This window comes from Tursiops truncatus, chromosome 3, assembly GCF_011762595.2.
Source record: "Tursiops truncatus isolate mTurTru1 chromosome 3, mTurTru1.mat.Y, whole genome shotgun sequence".
In the NCBI taxonomy this organism is placed as follows: Eukaryota; Metazoa; Chordata; class Mammalia; order Artiodactyla; family Delphinidae; genus Tursiops; species Tursiops truncatus.
This window is the reverse complement of record NC_047036.1, coordinates 53,246,298-53,266,234: the sequence shown is the minus strand read 5'-3', so window position 1 is coordinate 53,266,234 and position 19,937 is coordinate 53,246,298. Positions and strand designations below refer to the sequence as shown.

The 19,937-nt window shown below is 43.0% G+C and overlaps 1 protein-coding gene across 6 annotated transcripts in view; it reads right to left on the bottom strand.

Moving 5' to 3' along the window:
* Positions 1-19,937, bottom strand: part of MAST4 (microtubule associated serine/threonine kinase family member 4) — a 568,618-nt gene that overhangs the window by 13,814 nt on the left and 534,867 nt on the right. For 4 of the 6 annotated variants that reach the window (XM_073802173.1, XM_073802174.1, XM_019929935.3 and 1 more), the window contains 8 exons: positions 19,506-19,607; positions 13,344-13,466; positions 13,029-13,141; positions 11,103-11,230; positions 10,476-10,711; positions 6,028-6,228; positions 3,114-3,343; positions 2,436-2,558 (listed from right to left, as the gene is read on the bottom strand). In XM_073802173.1, coding sequence (XP_073658274.1) covers positions 2,436-2,558; positions 3,114-3,343; positions 6,028-6,228; positions 10,476-10,711; positions 11,103-11,230; positions 13,029-13,141; positions 13,344-13,466; positions 19,506-19,607 — 1,256 coding nt within the window. The remainder of the gene's footprint in view (positions 1-2,435; positions 2,559-3,113; positions 3,344-6,027; positions 6,229-10,475; positions 10,712-11,102; positions 11,231-13,028; positions 13,142-13,343; positions 13,467-19,505; positions 19,608-19,937) is intronic. The other 2 variants (XM_073802175.1, XM_019929936.3) reach the window with 1 other exon arrangement.

Here is a 19,937-nt window from a genome sequence, read left to right as displayed (position 1 = left end):
ATTATTCATATGTGTCATTTGTTGTGTGACTCTTCGGTATCTCGCACACTTTTTCACACTTTGGGGGCCCAGCTAATATGTGAAGATGGTAATAACGATGCTATTTGATGGTCCCCATTTTAGTTTCCAGAGGTTCTCCAGAGTTCAGGGAAAGGAAATTTTGAGGCAGGGGCTGGTGATATTTTAGGGCTTCTCTTACGATTGGGGATTTAAACTAACGCTGTCCTAAGAAAGCAACCTGGTTGAATAGAGAGTTTTCTGTATTAGGGAGGCTACACTGGGCAGGTAATTACGTGAGCAGGGGATATGACTGGGTCCATGTGGCCTCCACCCCTCACTGCAGCGGCTGGAGAGAGATTTCGGTGCTTTGACAAAGTTCTTTTTTAACAAGCTACTTGCAAGCTGGATGGAGGTGATTAACTCCTTGTGGCAGGAGAGGTTTAAGGCGACACTGAAGGGGCACATTTACAGGGATTCACAGAGCTGTGGGGAACTGAACCGGATGACCGTGACTTTCTATTTCCTTGTGCATGTAAGTTAGTGCTTCCATAGCAGGCTCATTTTGAAGTTGTGAGGGTAAGTGTGACCAAAGCTGCAGCCATGAAACACGCGATACGCTTATTAGGTTCACATCCCGAAAGATAAATAAGTATTGCACGTGTATCTCTAAATATACATACAGCCCTACGTAATGGCCCTTCCGCCTTTTCCTAAGGATGCCGTGAGATGTTGTGAAGTAGTTTGCAAGTATAAAACATCGTGTAAAAAGCATCTGAGAATACCAAAATACAGCTACTACCCTGATGGTCCGCCAGTGACGAAGCCATCAGGCAGCCCAATAGTATAGGATGCATTTGTGAGAAAGTTGACTAGAGTTAGGGGAACCACCTGTAGGTATGGAGGATAGCAAAGCCCGGCCTCAACTCCAATGGGGACTGAGGCCAAGACCAAAGTTTCATTAATGCTGTGAACTGATCAACAGCAATAACTTTCCTACAATCGGCCACTTCACAATGGACCTTTGAATATGCATGCTATTCCTCTTCCTGGAACCTAGGCCAGACACTGAATCATTTGAAGAATACACTTGTGTTGGCTGGGGGATGAGAGAAGGAAGAAGAAAAGTCATTTAACTGTACTTACTTTTCAAAGGCTTTGTACACCCACCTACCTGCACTACCTTCCAAATCCTAATTTTCTTTCAAGTTCCAGTTCAGTGTCACTTCTCTGCGATGACTCTCCTCATTCACAGAATCTTCTCTCCAAAAGTACGGGATTCCTCCCCCTGCTGTGGCCCCTGGCTGACCAAGCTGAACGCTATCTGCTTGCATAACTCTTCTATATCTCCCATAGTCCTCGAGGGCAAGGACCATACCTGAATTCCTATGTTGCCAACATCTACCGTGGTACCTGTCTCAGAGCGAGTGCTCTGGAAACAGTCTGAATGTACCTTGTTTCAATGACACGTATGTGTTTCTGTTGTGCCTCTCGATAGGCTGCAGGTTCTCTGAGGTCATGGCTCACGCCTCTCTGATAGCCCCTTATAGCCCAGCCCTCCCAGTGCTTACAAAAGCCAGAGGTCATCCGTAAACATCTGTTGACTTGTAAAATAATCCTACAATTAAAGACTGTATTTTTGATCACAGATAGTCTTCTTTCCTTGAAAAAACTTAAAATCGAACTCAAATTTATCTTTGTTTTAACCAGATCCATATTTGGAGCCATAACTTTATATTCTGTAGTCAGCAGGTGGCAGAGCAAATAACCCAAAAGAAAGGAGAGGATCAGTATAGACTGTCTCTCTCTATCATACTCAGGCTTCTTGGGATCTCTGTACTCCATTGGCTTGAATCAGCTTACATTCCAAGTAGAAACTGATCTACACTCAAATTCATTTGTACGTATGAATGGGAAAAGGCCTAATGATCGCTAGAATCCCTTCTTCCATTACCACCTATTTCTATCATTTATAGTGTATGTTATATATTCACAGGTCTACCTTTCAAAAGGAAACCCAACTCTCAGACTCAACCTTCAGATCTGACCTCACAGTTTAATACTACCTTGTCTTCTGCTATATAGAACAAAATTTACTGAAGAAAATCGCCTTTAGGATGGACGATTTCCAAACAGATTTTACTATGTGCGGTACATAAACAAAGAGAACTCTATTTGTAATTCAGGATAAGAAGCAAAATTAAATTAGGAAGTGACTGTGCAGATATACGAGCGTGCATTTCATGATATAAAACCAAAAAATTCATGTTATTTTTGCCTTTACATTAAACAGACTACCGAATATTCTCTCAGCAACGAGACTGAGTGTGTATGGATGTGTCATATAGAACTCTAGACCCCGAGCAAAGAACTCTTGGTACTAGTTCTTTCTGGCTACCTCCTTCATCTGGATGGCCATGACATCAAAAAGATAGTACCTTTAGCAGGAGCTCTATAACTTCTGTGTGGACGAGTCCATGCACTGGTTCTCCATTGACGTGTGTGATCAGATCCCCAGCCTTCAGTCCTGCCTGGCAAGCTGGACTTCCTTCTTCTACATTCTAAAGTCCAAGAGGAGAGTATATATATTAGTAAGCAAACAAATGACAACCCTGACACCTACTGTTTCTTGTGGCTCAGTGTTCTGAGTTAATCAGCAAATGATCCTGAGCTCCTAAGAGGAAACCAGTAAGACAAGGTTTGCTATTCTTTTTCTGTCATCATCCTAAAATAGGGTAATTTCTATAGTTCCTTAAACAATTTCAGGTGATCTGAGAAAGTACTTAAAAAAAAAAAAAAAAGGAAGGCTAGGGAAAAAAAAATCTAAGAAAAGAAGAATGAAAGAAGGATAAAAACAGGACTATCTTTGACTATTTCTACCAGCTTGGTATGCAGAGTGGTTAATCAGATATGAAGACTAACAGAATTATGAGAAAGAATTAACTCTTGCTAAATTCAATCCCACCACACAGATAAAGGGCAGGAGTATGAAACAGGTCCCAAATGTCAGCTTCAGAGAAAAATCATTTGCTGTTAACTACGCCTCAGCTGACATATTTATTCTCCAGTTTGGCTGGGAACAAAAACTAACCAGAAAGAGAGACTGTCGGTCTTACCCAAACGATATGATGCACTGTGTAAATGTCGCTGTCTCCCACATACACCCGGATGGCTCGGATGGTGAAACCATAGTTCTTCCCTGAACTGTGGATCACAACGGGCTGGTATGGACTGGCAGAAGCTCCTGAGGAATCTCGGCTGGGAGAGGAATCCCTTGAGGAAGAAGGGTCCGAGGACAGAGAATGGGGAGACATTGGACTTCCCAGTGGAGAAACAGCAAACATATCTGCAACAGAGAAGCCAGTCATCACAGCTCATCCTGGTCCCACAAACTGCTCTCAGGTAGCCCTCACTAGGTAGCCCTGCTGGGATTGGGAGGACAGTCACAATACAAATCCATTCCTTTCTAATAAAGAAGAAATAATATAAAAATATTTATACTGGTAACTAGCATGGTAACTGGTAACTTGACAGAAGCCTGTCAAAGAAATCTCAGAAATGCCTCTTTTTAAACTAACTTTTAAACTCACATTCTGAAGTTACAACTTCTTAGTTCTCTACACAAATTAAAAAACAAACGAAACTTCACTGCTATCTGACTGTGATCTTTTAATACACTTTCTTTTAATTAAAGAAACAGGAACTTCCCTGGTGGGGCAATGGTTAAGAATCCGCCTGCCAATGCAGGGGACAAGGGTTTGATCCCTGGTTCGGGAAGATCCCACATGCCGCGGAGCAACTAAGCCCATGTGCCACAACTACTGAGCCCGCATGCTGCAACTACTGAAGCCCACACGCCTAGAAGCCCGTGCTCTGCAACGACAAAAGCCACCGCAATGAGAAGCCCATGCACCACAATTAAGAGTAGCCCCTGCTCGCTGCAACTAGAGAAAGCTCGCACGCAGCAGCGAAGACCCAATGCAGCCCCCAAAATAAATAAATAAATAAGTAAATAAACAAATCATCGGTGCACAAATTTCAGGTATACCCTCACCCAGGGAAGGCTGTATGGACGATAGTAAAAGATACTCAGCCTCCAAATCTTGCCCTAAATAACGTTAACATGGTTCTTTTCGAAAAAACCTGGCCTGGAAAGCAATTCATCAATTTACCTCTGCTTTTTTATCATATTACTGAACTAGTACTGATTAAACAATTTTGATCAAGAAAACATTGTCATGTTAACTTCTCTATAAAAGAATCATTCCTTATTACTATGATTAGAACTGATTCTCTTCATATATTACCTGTAATTCTAGCAAGGTTTCTGAGAGGATAATGCAGGTGGATAGAGAAATTTTAAGAAAAACTCCCTTCATATTCTTCAACACCAATACTATTCTGTTTTTCTTGTTTTATGAACAAACACACTTTAACTTATAGCTCTTATCACTGTTTCATCTATGTGAATCTAAACAGATCCTAACTGGTCATGTGAAATTGCGTGTGCGTGTGTGTGTGTGTGTGTGTGTGTGTGTGTGTGTGTGTAAAAGAATAACCTACAAAAAGATGCTGAGGTTTAAATGTGAGCTCAGTCAGGGTCAGGCTACAAAGGGCCAGCGCATCTGAAGCCTCCTGGGGTTCGGTAACATCGTGGCCACAGCAAACTGAAAGTATCCCGACTATCTTTTGCTCTAATGCTTATGTCTGTCCAAAGGGAAACAATTAGCTAAATGTATCACTATCCAAGCTCCTTCACTTTCTGACTTCATGCGGCATCCTGACCCTTTTTTCCTGGCTACCTCTGTCTCATCCAAAGGCCAGGTGAACAGAGGCACACCGGTGGGTAGGGAACATCAACACATGCAAAGGCAGGAAGAAGATAGAGTGGATACACAGATCCAAACTGCTAAAAGAGCCAGGCCCCCGACCCTTTACCTCGGTACATTTTACCTTATCTCCTCCGATTGAAGAACTGACCTACGTTCACCAAGATGTGGGCTTTCTCATCAGCTCTCAAAGTGGACTGGACCACACCCCACTTACCTTCCTGACTGCAGCTGCACTGGGGCCATTGCCTTCTGGTTATGAATAGTCACTCAAACTAGGGAGACAGCTGTTTGTTTTATGGTGCTACACAGACATTTCCCAGAAATGAGCATATGCTACAGTGAGCATTACCCCCCAGGGAGCTTTTGTTTTTACCCAATTTCTTTCTGCAGGAATTTGAAATTTCAACAATGTAAACAATCTCTTTTATACATGGTCTGTATTCTTCCAACTGCAAGCCATCTGCAATGTAATTCGACTGCCACTTCCACTCTCTTACTGTCATTTGAGTGATAAATCGTAACCACCAGGGTATATATTTTCATCTCAGCCAGTGAAATTACTGTAGACTTTGTGATTAGCAGAGGCAAAACTAGGTTCTGGAAACATACTGCAACTGAACAAAACCATTAATTAAGCCCAGTTTTTTAATACAGGGTAGAAAATAATACCAGTAGGAGGAAGCATAACCCAACAGACAGGGCTGGTAAACCTTGTAATTTCAGTGCTGTCTGGGACTCTGCATCCCCAGAAATGAAAAACTTATGTTCTCTGTGTCGATTTCCTTGTTAATTAGATGAGAAAAACTATACTTAGCTTTCCAACACAGATGCTGTTAACAGCTCCATAAAGGGTACAAATGATGCAGAGTCTAGGGAAGAAAAATTATTCAGAAGAGGGAAATTTATCACTTAACTTGGGGAGCGTGGGAGAAAAGGAAAGAAAACAAATAAAAGAAATAAGCCTTTGTGGGAAGAGAGCCTGCCTCATCTCCTGCTGCAGAAAGAAGCGAGAAGGAGTAAACCACATATGCCCCTGGGAGCTCTGGAGGTCTTGCAGGGAGACACTCCGGAGGGCTGCGCCAGGACAGCACCCACTACTGTTTCAAGCCATCTTGTATGTCAATCAGCATTGCAAACTGGGGGCGGGGGGTGAGCATGCACAAATCACACAATGTCATGCAAGTAGATGTCTCTCTACCTCCTGGGATCATGAGGGACAGAGCACTGGCAGAAAGGGACTTTGTGACTTTCCCCGAGATTTTCTTTTTCTCTGTGCTTTCTAATCGCTGCCGAGCCATGTGAGAAGTGGGTTCACTGGAGGGCTTTGAGGAATTATCTGTACTGTCCACACACTCGCTTCGTCCATTTATCTGATCCAAGTGCTCTGAAAAACTGCCAACTGTACAAAGAAGAAGGGATAAACATGTTCAGGAAAATCTGGGATAGGAGAGGTGGGGAGAGGGGGAGGGAGGGAGGGAGAGGGAGAGAGAGAGAGAGAGAGAGAGAAGGAAGGACAAACGCTGGGAAACGGAAGCCCATGTGGTTCATGAGTCCATGTGGCGTCAGGCAAACATGAAACTCATGTGACCGGTTTGAGAAAAGTGGCGCGGAGGAGGAAGAATGAAAGAGGTTTCCGTTCAGATTTCGTTCTACTTGTACACAAGTCCACTAACTCTCAATTGACTCCATTTAACTAGGAGATTACTTTTTAGAATCTGTCTTTTACAACCCTAGTAGAGACAACTCTTCCCCCCCGACCCCACCACGGAAGGCCATGAACCAAACATCAGCTCGTGAACCACACAACGCCCACCGTATGGTATGATCACCCTGTGACACAAATGACCATCATTAGCAGTGCTGTTAATATTGGGTTTTGCTATGTGGACATCATTTAGTCACTTCGTGGACATTTATGCCCATTGTCACCTCCTACCATCTTTCTAGGCCACACCTCACACTTAGGCTCAGGTTTGTAACTTATGGAAAAGTGCCTAAAGTGTCGCCTTTGACTTCCCACACCTGCTTTCACTCTGACCTCCTTGTAAATCTCACAGGACAAGACAAAGGGTATGCTTCACTATGGTACCCAATGGTTCCCTACATCTTCTTGCCTTTAGACTAGACAGTGCCAAATGCTGATCTGCCCTGAAGTTACTGGAAGTGAAAAGATTTGTCCTCCTCTAAGCCAGCCATCACACCTTCCTTATTTTTAATTTTATTAATCCTCAGTATACACTGGAGAGTTGTTTTTTTTTTTTAAAGTTAAAAAACTAGGACTTCCCTCAGCAGAGGAACATAAGAGAACATGTAACCACGTAGAAGGATGCAGAAATGGAAAATCACTGATACCAGTCTGGTAATTGCACACGCCCAGAGTAAAGAAAGTTCTTTACTCTTGTCAGAAGTGACATGTTGAAAAAAGTCAAGTGACCACCCCTTTTGGTTTCTCCTATTCTTTCTTTCACAGGCTATCAGTTTTCTGGTTTTTTTTTTTTCTTCCTTTTTTTAATCACTGATAATACATCTTTGTCCAGAAAAAAGCAATGCTTACCTTCTTTTTCCTTCTAAATGCTATATTATAAGGCCCCTGTGCTTTAAAAATCATCACTATCACCACATTAAGATATACAATCCACACAGAGAATTTAATACCATTATACATGATCCTTTGAAAGGCCAAGCAGCACATTTTAAAGTGCTGACCATGACATTCTTTGCCTAGAGAAGAGGCTTAATCAGACTTAACTAACATTTCGGTTACAGTGCTATATACACATCATTTGACTGCACGGCAGGTTTGGTCCTAGTTCACAGAGGTGGCACAGACCCACAGGAGGGGTCCAAGCTAAGGGAAGGCTTGGACTTGGGACGGTGGGCTTGGGCACGGCACAGCTCATGGCCACCTACTGTGCCGTAGGTACAGGGTAAGATTCACAAACTTCCACGTGACACCCATCTGACCTACTAAGGAAGACGATCTTAAGGCAAATATCAACCACTTTTCTACTTCTATATGCCAAATTCAGTCCCACATAACAGCATATCTATTCTATTCACTCTAAATGAAGAAATCAACTGCTGAGGGACTTGACAAAAACGGCTTCACAAATCAAAAAAATCGTATCTCAAAAAACGTTTAATTTACTTTTGGGTAAGTTACACACTCCCTTCTCCTTTCTAATTTGGCTCGGATGGGATCACGGACAAGCATAAACTGAAAAGCTGAATCTCTTCACAATGAATAATTTGTTGGATGCATTCAAGCCTTACTTTTCACTGATCCAAATACATTGTAGTCATGAAAAAAGAGACAGGTATAAAGCTGCACTGCCCTAAATGCCAGAGTGTGAATATTCAATGTTCTCTTTTATCATCCCTCCCTCTTGCCTCCGCCATTTCATCCCGCCATCTCATCTCATAGCACTGTATATACACGTGTGTTTCTTTTCTGCCAGTGGTAGATAACGTCACCTTAATGTTCTGTAAATGTCAAGGATTCTTTCTTTTTGATGGTGGAGCAACATAAAAATCAACAAACTTAATTTTACTACAGTCACGGTTTTCAGATTCCCTAATTCCCCTTGGCTGTGAGCAAATCGGCTCATCTCTCTCTTCTGTATGGCCCCCAAGGTCTTTGATTAGTTTTAGTGTGTGTATGGGGGAGACAGAGAGAAAGGTGGTTTGAATCTATTCATCATAATGCATAGCAGGATATAGACAGATTGTGTTTTTAATTGTGAAAGTACTCAATCAAATGCTTAGACACCATTCCCCTCCCTTTACCTCCTACCTTTCTGATAGTGAGTAGGCAGAAGAGACCAAGAGATCATAAACAATTCATCATATTAAGAATAAATGTGAAGTAGAGGTAACTCTATTCAGAGTAAATAATAACTAAGAAACAGATGAGAATTTAGTAACCAGAAATATAAAACACTTGACACATCTACATTTGATCTGATTACCAAGATGAACTAAAAATGGTCAGGCATCTTAGACTACCAGCTTGTTTCTACGCTACTTCTTCACTGCTATTCTCTTGGCTCTCTGATTTAGGACAAGTGGAACTGTCCTACATGGAAACAGAACTGAGGTGAAGAGAGAGAAGGAAAAAACCCAATAGCATTCTTCCCCATGATCAACTGTAAGCTCATGTGAAGCTACACAGGACCAGACTTTTTAGGGAGGCGGAAATAAACCCAGCCTGTAAAATTTGTAATTTTGAAATGATTCAAAGCAAGATGAAAACATCACACCACGAATATTCAGTAAGTTAAAAAACTGTTCATGAAAATTCTTGGAATCACTCACGGTTATCAATATAGCATACTGGATATGGCTTAATGAAAACATTTATCATAGCAACCTTAATCCATATCCACGTTTTTATTTTTTAAGCATAAATACACATTGCTCTGTAGAAGGACATGCTGTGCATAAAATTTTTATACACCGAATAATATTTGAAATGCACTTCAAGGACTTGCTCTGAGGGAGGCGCAAGGCCGATCATCTAATGAGGACACCTCCGTGATTAAAGGCCCCAAGTAACCATGATACAGTAAGCATTTTAAAAACCTGTGGAGATACTGCTCCTGGTGTCAGGAAGGTTTACTTCACATAAAAGTGACACCATAAAGCGCCCCCTATAGGAAAGGCCCAAGCCCCACTCTGTCTCACACACCCAAAGATGTCTTAGGGTTATTTGCGTCAGTTATCCAGAGGCTGGGAAGGCAGCTTGTGTGCAGTGGAGTTGTGTCATAGGCGCACGAGACACCGATCTGAACTGTGTCAGTATTCCTGACTCCCCTCTCCCTGCTCCATCCGTGAACCTCACAGAATAAGCATCTTTTTTTTTTTTTTCCCCTTAAAGAAACTTTATATCCAAGTTACTTTTGAAGTAAAACACTTCAAAAGTATAGATCGAGGTATGAGGTATTTTTTTTTTTTACCATCATATATACAAGATGTTTGCCCACCTAATTTCTTGCTTGTCTTCTTTTTTTATACGTCCCTGAGATTCTCATCAGCCTCTGTTTCTAGCCAGCTATGCAAACAGAATAAGCATCTTGCTGCACTGAGGGTCTCACGTGCAGACTGCTTGGTTATTGGGTATAAGTGGTCCCATGACAAAAACCAACTCCTCCAAAGAAACAACCACCCGTCTCAACAGCAGAAGGAAAACTGGCTTACACGGTACCTTATGGGTGGTGATTTACGACATTGTTGAGGGTAAGTTTGACCATTTGACTATTTAATAGAGTTGCTTACTTGTAACTTTGAGTTAGATGCAACTCCACAAGGCATGCCTTTGTACCCACAACAGAGAACATGCTCCCTTACTGTGTTCTGACAGCCATCAAAGGACGCCACTGAAACCCAGCAGAGGACGTGAAGGCTCCAGGTGAAGCAAGAAGGACGTGCTGTACAGCCATGCACTAAGGAGGGGTCTGAGACATCTGATCTCAGTTCTGAGGAGCCCATCGCCCAAGCTCAAGGAGTGGGGCCATGGACAGAGTCTAGTGGCACAAAATGCCCATCATCGCTGCCTGGCTGGGCCAGGCCTGGGATTCCGAGCACCAGCAGTCACTTCTCAATGTGGTGGGTGATGCCTGGACGGCAGGGCCGCGCCCAGGGCCTTACCTGACAAGGTGGAGCTGCTGATGGTGCTGGCCGGAGTGCTGACCTCGGGCTCCTCCTGTGCATTCTCTGCAGGGGTGGGGGCTGGCTTTTCCCGCTGCTCATGCAGCTCTCTGGGGTGGGGGGCAGCCTCATCTTGTTCTGCCTCTGCTGAAATAGCCAGTTTGGGAAGCAGGCCAGAACCGACTTTATGTCTGTGGCTTTCAGTATCCGAAGAGTTGGATGTGGATAACTGTTGCCTTCATTAAAAACAAATACAAAGTCATGCATCTATACATGCTATGAAACTGTGTTCAAGGTGAATTTTGGAAGAAACCAGGTAAAAATGGAACTGAGGGAGCCTAACCAAGACATGTCGAGGGCAGTGATTCTTACAGTGTGGTGTCCAGACCAACAGAATCAGCATCCCAGGGAACTTGGTAGAAATGCACATTCTCAGCCCCTATCCCAGATCCCCTGGGTCAGCAATCTGCCTGTACAGGCCCCCCCAGAAGGTTCGGAGGCACACTCACGTTTAAGAGCCACTGTCCTAGTAGCTGCTGTTCATGATATTTGTTAACAAGAATTTCACATACAATAAAGACGTTAAAAAAATAAAGAAATAAAAAAAATAAAAAGAATTTCACATACATTTCAGAATACTCTGAACTCCAGCTTAATGTTTCCGTGGACGGCAAAGTTGTGCTTTTGGTTTTGTCCCCAGGGTCTTCCTTTTCTTCTCCTGGATTCTGAGTACCTCGATCCATACTGCTGAAAACCTGCAAGGCAAATAGCCAGTGCTTATTAACACCTTCTTGAAAGGGATTGTCAGAATAAAAAAAACCAAACAAATCCTGGCAGAACAACCTGAGACTACGACTGAAGTTTGAACTGGGACTGTGTATTCAAAAGGTACTTTCCAATACTGTTTACTTGAGTCCTGAGGTGAGTGGTCAATGTACAATTTTTTTCCTTTTGGAGTGGAGAGCTATGAATTCATCACCCTCTCACCGTCTCTCACTATGGACTTTGTATCTGCAAACAAAATCCATAGATGCATTGCGGTTTCTAGGCCCGGGATCGATGCACACGTTAGATTACTTTTTAACCGTGAAGTCAATCAGAAAAAGAAAACCACAGAGAAAAAGATTGAATGGCCCCCAGTCAGGGGCGGGAAGGAGAAAAATGAATTGGAATTGAGGGCAAAGAGAAGACTAAATGACCTGTTTCAAAACATGTTGGGGGGAGATGCAGTGCGTTAGGAGTCAGAGGTACTTACTTGTTTGGCTTATAAATCTCACATACAGACAGGCAGTTTCATATGTTGGTACCAGGATTTCTGAAGGAGATCATAGCTTAGGCAAACTGAGATCTCTGCTGTACCACAGGGAAGATGGAAGCTAAAATAGGGAGCTGAGAGCCCAGCCCAGGAAGCGTTCACTACTGGCCAACCCAGTCACTTGCTGCTCTCATGGGAATGGACCTTAGACCTCCTATAATCTCCTGGGATTTGGAGGAAGGTGGCTAAAGAACAGGAGACCGTGGGCAGGGAACAGTTTAGGAGCTGGCTTTGATGGGCCAGAGAACAAGTACTGGGAAACCCCACACTCTGTGTTATCAAAGCTTCTGTCCCGGCTCTGGGCCAGACCTGCACCTTCCCTCCCGGGAAATCCCTACCTCTCCATGTCCTTCCTATAAATGGGGAGGGCAGTGCCAGCCAATTTGCAGATGCACCCTGGGCAGTCACTCAGAAAAAGATACGGAACACTTTAAAATCACTCAGTGCTATAGAAAAGCTTCACAATAATCATGCAAAATGCCATGGCAACAGAAAATACATCACTACTGAAAATAGCAAAAGGAAGGCAGGATGCCCTCTAGGTTCATTTCTATCTTCCTTGGGCCCTGCCCCCCCAATCTCAGGACTATCAGGTGTGTCTTCGTTTTGTTTGTCTTTTAAACCTTACCACTACCAGTGAAAAAGCATCTTTCTCCAATGTGGATTTTATCTTCTACCATTTCCAAAATTCTAGCTTGGCTTCCTACTGCCCCTTTAATATAATAACTTACACTTTCTTATCATCGGTTAAGAGACTTTCTCATTCCGCAATCAACTGTCCCCAAGTGTCTGGGCTTATGTCAAGGACCGAGCTTTCTCCTTTGTGTTGTATTCCATGGGATACTAGAAGAGGGCTCTGCACACAGTGAGCTCAACGTTCTTCACTATAAGATGAAAGAAATGGAAGGAGGCCTCCAAGGCCCGGCAGCACTGAGCTAGACCCCAGCATGTAAATGGTATCAGGTACTCCAATAATGACTATGAAGGCAAGTCTCTGCCTCAAAGAAAAAAGATACTAACCTTTGGATCATGAAACAGAGGAATATACTCCAGCAGGGCGGTAGGGACTCTGGATTATCAAGATGGTGGGGTCATTACCCACCCCCCGAAAAAAATCTCAAGCCCCAAAACACTGCATGGGGTTGTTACAATTCTGTGCAGCTGTTTAAGGCACCAACTATCCGACCAGTAGGAGATTCTCCCAGAGACCTTCTATGTTTATGCCATATTTTACTTACTTTAGAAAACCTATGTGAACATGAGGAAAACTGCCTTATTTCCACAGTAAAGTCTTCGTCATTGGTGTCATCTTCTTCCTCAGTCTCCATATGATGGTACTTCTCTGACCGCGCTGCAGGGAAATGTTTGGAAACAGTTCCAATTATTCAGATTTTCAGCTTTTAATTTAGATATTTTAATTATGAGTCTTTATATCAAAGCAGCATTAGGTTTCAGAACCCATGCGTTCAAGACTGGAAGGTACTACCAAAAGTAGAGCTGATTTTCTACAAAGTAAAGGCCAAATCATGCTTTACGTCAGATAATGCACGTACTATCAAAATAACTCGTGTCATCTTCGGATTCCAGTTGGGGAATGAATTCTGCCTTCTGTCTCAGCAAACTGTTCCAGTCTAAGGAACGGAAGAATTGATGCTGTTTGACTTCATACGCACCACCTTGGGGTAGGGAGTGGAGGGGAAGGACAGAGGGAAACGTGTTAAATGATCCTCCCAGCAAAGGTAAGAATCGGTTTCAAATAACAACCAAAAAAAAAGAAAAACAAAAAAAAGTTCTATCAAGAGAGAATTAAAGAAGTCAGAGAAATCTTTTTCATTCTACAACAAAAACCTCCAAAAATTCTTCCATAATTTATCAGCAGGAGATTTGATTTTGCTAACAGCAGTTGCTACGGCACAGTTTTTCTTTGTTAATTCTTCCATGACTTCCTCTATTTTTCAAAGGTTAATGTGGCCACTTAAAATCCCATTGTGATGAACCTGGGGACGTGGACACACACCGGCCCAAAGCAGACTTGCTCATTACAAACCCCCAAAAAACCTAAGAAGGTGCAAAATGTGTTCACGCAATATTCCCTCTGGAGGTAAGGTTTTAATAAAGATGAATTTTCCCTAAATAGTATATAACGGTTAACATTTGATTTTATTGGATTGCTCATTAACATTGGTAGGAATTATATTCTGTGGACTACAGATTCTTAAGTAAGAATATTACTCAGCCATAATAAGAAGTGAAATTGAGTTATCTGTAGTGAGGTGGATGGACCTAGAGACTGTCATACAGAGTGAAGTAAGTCAGAAAGAGAAAAACAAATACCGTATGCTAACACATATATATGGAATCTAAAAAAAAAAAAAAAGGTTCTGAAGAACCTAGGGTCAGGACAGGAATAAAAACGCAGACATAGAGAATGGACTGGAGGACACGGGGAGGGGGAAGGGTAAGCTGTGACAAAGCGAGAGAGTGGCATGGACATATATACACTACCAAACGTAAAATAGATAGCTAGTGGGAAGCAGCCGCATAGCACAGGGAGATCAGCTCCGTGCTTTGTGACCACCTAGAGGGGTGGGATAGGGAGGATGGGAGGGAGATGCAAGAGGGAGGAGATATGGGGATATAGGTATATGTATAGCTGATTCACTTTGTTATAAAGCAGAAACTAACACACCATTGTAAAGCAATTATACTCCAATAAAGGTGTTAAAAATAAATAAATTAAATTAAAGAAAGGAGAAAAAGAAACTGGCAAACTGTTTGATAGATTTGTAATGCATGTGATGAACATCAATCACAATCCCTAGGCTTCTTTTTGCCAAGTTAGTATTACAGCACAGTTCAGTGAAACAATATTGTTAATTCAGTTCATGATTTTCAAGAGAGATTTTGCAAGGGCAGGCCCCATCAAAATATTACACTATCCCTCACGTAAAGAGAAGAAGGTACACATTTTATTAAATCCCAGCATGAAAATCAGACCCCCGCCCTGCCACCAACATGCACACTATTGATGGGGGAGATAAGGCAGAATCAATCTTCAAACAATTCCAGAAAGAGAGATTTCTTGCAAGACTAGTGCCAGGGTCTAATCAGCCTCCCTACCAGGAGATGCCCCTCGATGTGTGTTGCAAATGCCTCTTTAATACAGCTGTCACTCATGCTTCTCGCCCTGTCCTCAGTGGGGTACAAAAGGAATAGGATGAGAAATTGAATCTGAATGAAAAATGGGCTTGGATCTTGGGGCTGGGGAGCTGTCTGTAAAAAGACGTGGCTCTGTCCCCACTGGGCCCCATGAGCACCAGGGGCAGGCTGGCTAGAGCTCTAAACCCAGCCAGGGGAAACCGGTGTTCTGAAGGCAATGGAACAGAGAGAAAAAAACAAAGTGGAAAAATCACCCCCCAAAAGGGAGAATGGGTTCTTTACAAAGCATTTGATTAGCATCTTCATATAGAATTCCAGCCAGGCTTTTTCCGTGTTTATAGCACAATACTCAAGTCTGATGTTGATCCCAACAGCAATAGCATTAGCAGCTGTGATTTGAGGGACAACTTTGACTAGTATTACACTAGATGCTAGAGGAAATTGCTTCTTTTAATTAAACCACGGAAAGTAACCCCACGAAGTAGGTATTGTCAACTCCGTTTTTGGATGGGGAAAGTGAATAAGCAGTAAAGCATACTGGACCAAGATTACTAGGTGAGTAAGGGTTAGAGGGGCTGAGCTGAGGTCTGTCTAAAAACACCCAGGTCCATCCTCAGTGCCACAGCGCCACAGGCCATATAAGGGGGAGGCATGTTTCAGTTTGGATTCTACCCTGCCATCTTTCTCGAGTCAGTTTACAAATGGATTCTCGACTGCCGATCCTGGGGAACACAGCCAAACAGCCAATTCCCCAGCACCTCTGCCCAGTCCAACCCCAGTCTCCATGTATCCTGGTTCTCTTCTATCCCAATCAACATCCTCAAACACAGCTGCCAGGGACATTTTCTTCCAGTGATCTTTTCCTGGAGAAGTTAAAAGGGCTTAAATATTTATCTATCCAACTCCCTCACTGTGCCAGTGACACTGAGGTCCAAAGAGTCAAACCCTACTTAGTGGCCCACCATGCACTATCCAGCGATGACTATGACTTCAGCTGCCACAGCAAAGGACAGCTCTGACACGCCCAGGTCATTCAGCTTTACCCAGAAAAGCATAGTTCTCTAGACCCAAAGGCTCGAAAGACAGTTCCAGACAATATCCGGAGTTTTTGCTCCCCGACCTGCTAACCTTTGGGACCCACCCACGTCGGTGAGAGCATTCGCTTCCTCTTTGTGATGAGTGCCAAATGGGTCCTCCCCAAGGAGCCCCAGCCCACTGGCGACCCCGTGCACAGCTCTCACCCTTTGGCCTTTGTGCCCCACTGAGAAGCAGTTGCTTCTCACTGGGTCATGTTTCTCATGCACTTTTGGAGAGATGGGGAGCAGAAGAATGAAATGGACACACTGGGGAAAAATTAACTCTGGGCTAAACCGTTGGTATGATATAGATGATGGCTTTACGAGCCAAATACAAATCATCAGACACAGGAACTCATGCACATGTCAGCTCTCACTGTAAGAATTCACCAGGAAGGGAAGGGAAAGTGACTATTTCTTGAGCTCCTGTTATGCACTAGGTTAATGTACCGGATACCTTCATAAACATGCCTGCGCTCAATCCTCACAATAATCCCTCGAGGTGTGTAACATGCCCATTTCCATAGATTAGGAAACTGAGACTCCGGGCAATAAAGAAATGACTCACAACCTCCCAGCTGGCTCATGGGTGGGAGTCAGTCACATCTGAGCAGCTCTCAAGTCCAGTGAACCTGGCTGCCACTCAACACTCCGCAAGTTCAACAGTCGAGTTCAAGTACGACAAGGTCCCAAATCGCAAGTTATGCTTTGGCACTAATGTTCTCCTTTGAGTTTTCCTCTCCCTTCATAGACGCTTCTTAAACATCCATTATGTTCTTCACACTCCTTTTCTCAGTCTCTCTAGTCTCTCGGGCAAATGCGCACTTGCACATTTTCACGGTGCATTATTTTGCCCGCTAAATATGCATTAAATCCAAAATGCTGTCATTGGAAGCAGCATGGCAAGCCTGCGAGATTCTCAGCCTCATTCTCCGGGCCCTACTGGGACCTGTCACGTTGGACCTGCCTGTTTGACAAGCTCTCCTTGACAATGCTAAGAGCTTGGGCAGGGTCTTTTAAATGTCTCTTTTGAGCTTCTGCTAGAAGATTTGTTTCTCAATCTGTCAAACCCTGAAAACACCAAAAGCAGCGGTCAAGCAGAAAATGTGCAGAGATAACTTGCAGCGTATAATCTATAAGCATGGATGTACTGACCACCCTCATAGCCCTGTCTTGTTAAGTAAAGCCGAATCAAGTGTCCCCATATTCTTAAAGAGGACGGAAATGGGCAGAATACTAAGGAGGAAAACTCTCCAAAGTGACACACGAACACTGAAGGGAACTCTTTAGGGGGTGTGCTGATTCCAATATATTTTTAGCCCTACCTTAGGACAACACTCCCCCGGGACAGCTGATTAGGATATACAAATAGATACTTGTATTGTTGTAGGACAATCTTAAAATGCCACTGTTTCTCATATTTGGCTCAAGTGAGTAAAATCACCCCTCAAAACGCTGCCCCACACAGAGCCTTGACACCCATTCTTGGACAGCTACTCTTATCTCTTGAACTATAAAGCAAATCTAACTGCAGGTCACAGACGGTGGGAAATAACCAGTTCGCTAGTCACTTCAGACAAGAGGAAAACCAAACAGGGCGACAAGAAATATAAAGGATTCTGTTCACAGAGTTCAGTCAGCCCAGAAGTAGGGGCACCACCGCAATTTCTAAATCTCATATGTCCAAAGGGGAAAGCCAGAGATTATATACACAGAAAAATAAAAATGATAATACCGCAGCAGTGTCACATCTGGTCCTAAGAGCCAGAGTCGATGATCTTTTATCCTCACAAAAATCCTGGGACATAGTGCTGCTATCAGCTCCATTTTATAGATGAGGAAGTAAGGCACACAAGGGAAAACAACCTGCTCTTGGTCACACAGCTGAGATTTAAACTCAGGCAATCTGACTCTGGAGTTTATCCCTTTAAGTCCCATTATATTGCCTTTCCTAGTTAAAGGCCCACTCGTCCACTGAAAAAGGCAAAAAACACATGGTATTCCAGTATGAAACTCAAAGGAGTTTTGCCAACTGAGTCCCGATTTTAAAACTTCTTGGGAATTCCCTAGCGGTCCAGTGGTTAGGATATGAGCTTTCACCGTTGTGGACCCGGGTCCGATCCCTCATTGGGGAACTGACAGACCACAAGCTGCATGGCACGGCCAAAAAAAAAAAACAAACCCAAAACTTCTTGGATTCTCTAATGCAGGGTCTTCAAGAGTTTTCTGTCGAGCCAGAAAGTTTAGGCCTTGTAGGTCATGCAGTTGTTCATGACCATTCGACTCTGCCAGAGTAGCATGAAGGCAGCCATAGACAGTATGGGACTGAACAGCATCGCTGTGTTTCAGTAAAACTTTATTTACAAAATAAAGGTTGGGCCCAGGGGTTTTAATGCATCATCATAACCTCTAGGTAGCACAGCATTCCATACTTAAGCAAGAACTGAGCTCTCCAACTGGGGAAGCTGTGAGCAAAAGTGGAGAACAATATAAGATATATATTTGGAGCTACTGCAAATGATTTTGGCCTTGGAAAAGCTGGGTGAGAGAATGATCTCGTCAGTATTTTCCGATCTTTCTAGCAAAACCAGGTAGAATGAAACAGCTCAGAGTAAACAACCCATCAAGTCAACAATTTTCACTGATGAAAATTTTTATTGATACAGTGTACGTGTGTGGTGTGTGTCGTATGTGTGTGTGCGTGCGTGTATGTTATATGTGTTTATTATTTAGTCTCATCTAGATAAATTCACATACTGGGGTTGGCTAGAACTCTGGACTGGGATCTCTAAGTCTCTCTATTCAGAATATAAGGAAGAAAAGGAAAAAGAGCTGGCAAAAACAAAAAACTGGAGGCAGAAGAGTCAGGAAAAATAATCAGCAAGAAATAAATCTACTCTCTCCTTAATCTTGAAAGTCAATGTTTTCTAATCCTCTTTCTTGGGCCATGGTGCGGATCAACCTCAGGCACTCATTTCCAATAATCAGTTCAGGTACCGATAACCTGTTTCAAAGCCAGCAGACAGTAACTGCTGGGTCAGATCCTTCTAGGAATCTATATATTTTACAACCCCAAACAAACAAACAAAAAAACCTCCACATCCCTAATCCTCTGTTTCAAACTGTTAAGATCCACACTTTTCAGGACAGAAGAGTTACATGTGCCCCTGAGGTTTTCTTCCAGAGACATTTTATTTGCTGAAACAAATTAAGAATAATTTCTGCTTTGCCAAAAAGAAGAAAAACAACAACAAAAGAAGACAAACAACGGCCACCAACCCTCTTAGCGTACCTACTACTCTGAATCAGGAAAAAAAAATCCAAAATGTTATTGTTATAACATATTGTAGTCATAGTCTACATCAAGCAACAGATGTTTCCTATGAAAACAACAAACAAAACAAAAACACAAACCTCTGAGTGCTCCACATTGACATTATTTCCTGCATATTAGCAAAATGAAAACGTATGTGCTCTAACCTGTTCCCAGTCTCTCCAGGGGATTCTGCCTGAGAAGCAAGGTAATCAGATCCTGGGCATCAGGTGGTGGCGCCTCATCCTTTTCAGGCCAGTTGATCTCATCTAAGAGGAAGAAAAGTAGTTTACGACTTCACTGCTGAAAGGCTGGTCCACGTCCCAACAGCGTGGACATCACCCGGGAGTTTGTTAGAAATGCAGAATGTCAGGCCCCACTCCAGACCTGCTGACTCAGAATCTGCATTTTTAACAAGACCTTCAGTTGATTCCTAGGCCCAGTCAAGTCCGAGAAGCACTGTTGCACAAGATATGAATAGCACAGCTGTCAACAAGGCAGGGAGAGAACACTTCAATGAGCAGTACCTCTCATCTGCCTTTTTGATTCACTTTTCTTTGGTAGAACTGGGTCACTGCTAATTGGTCCTCTAGTTATTA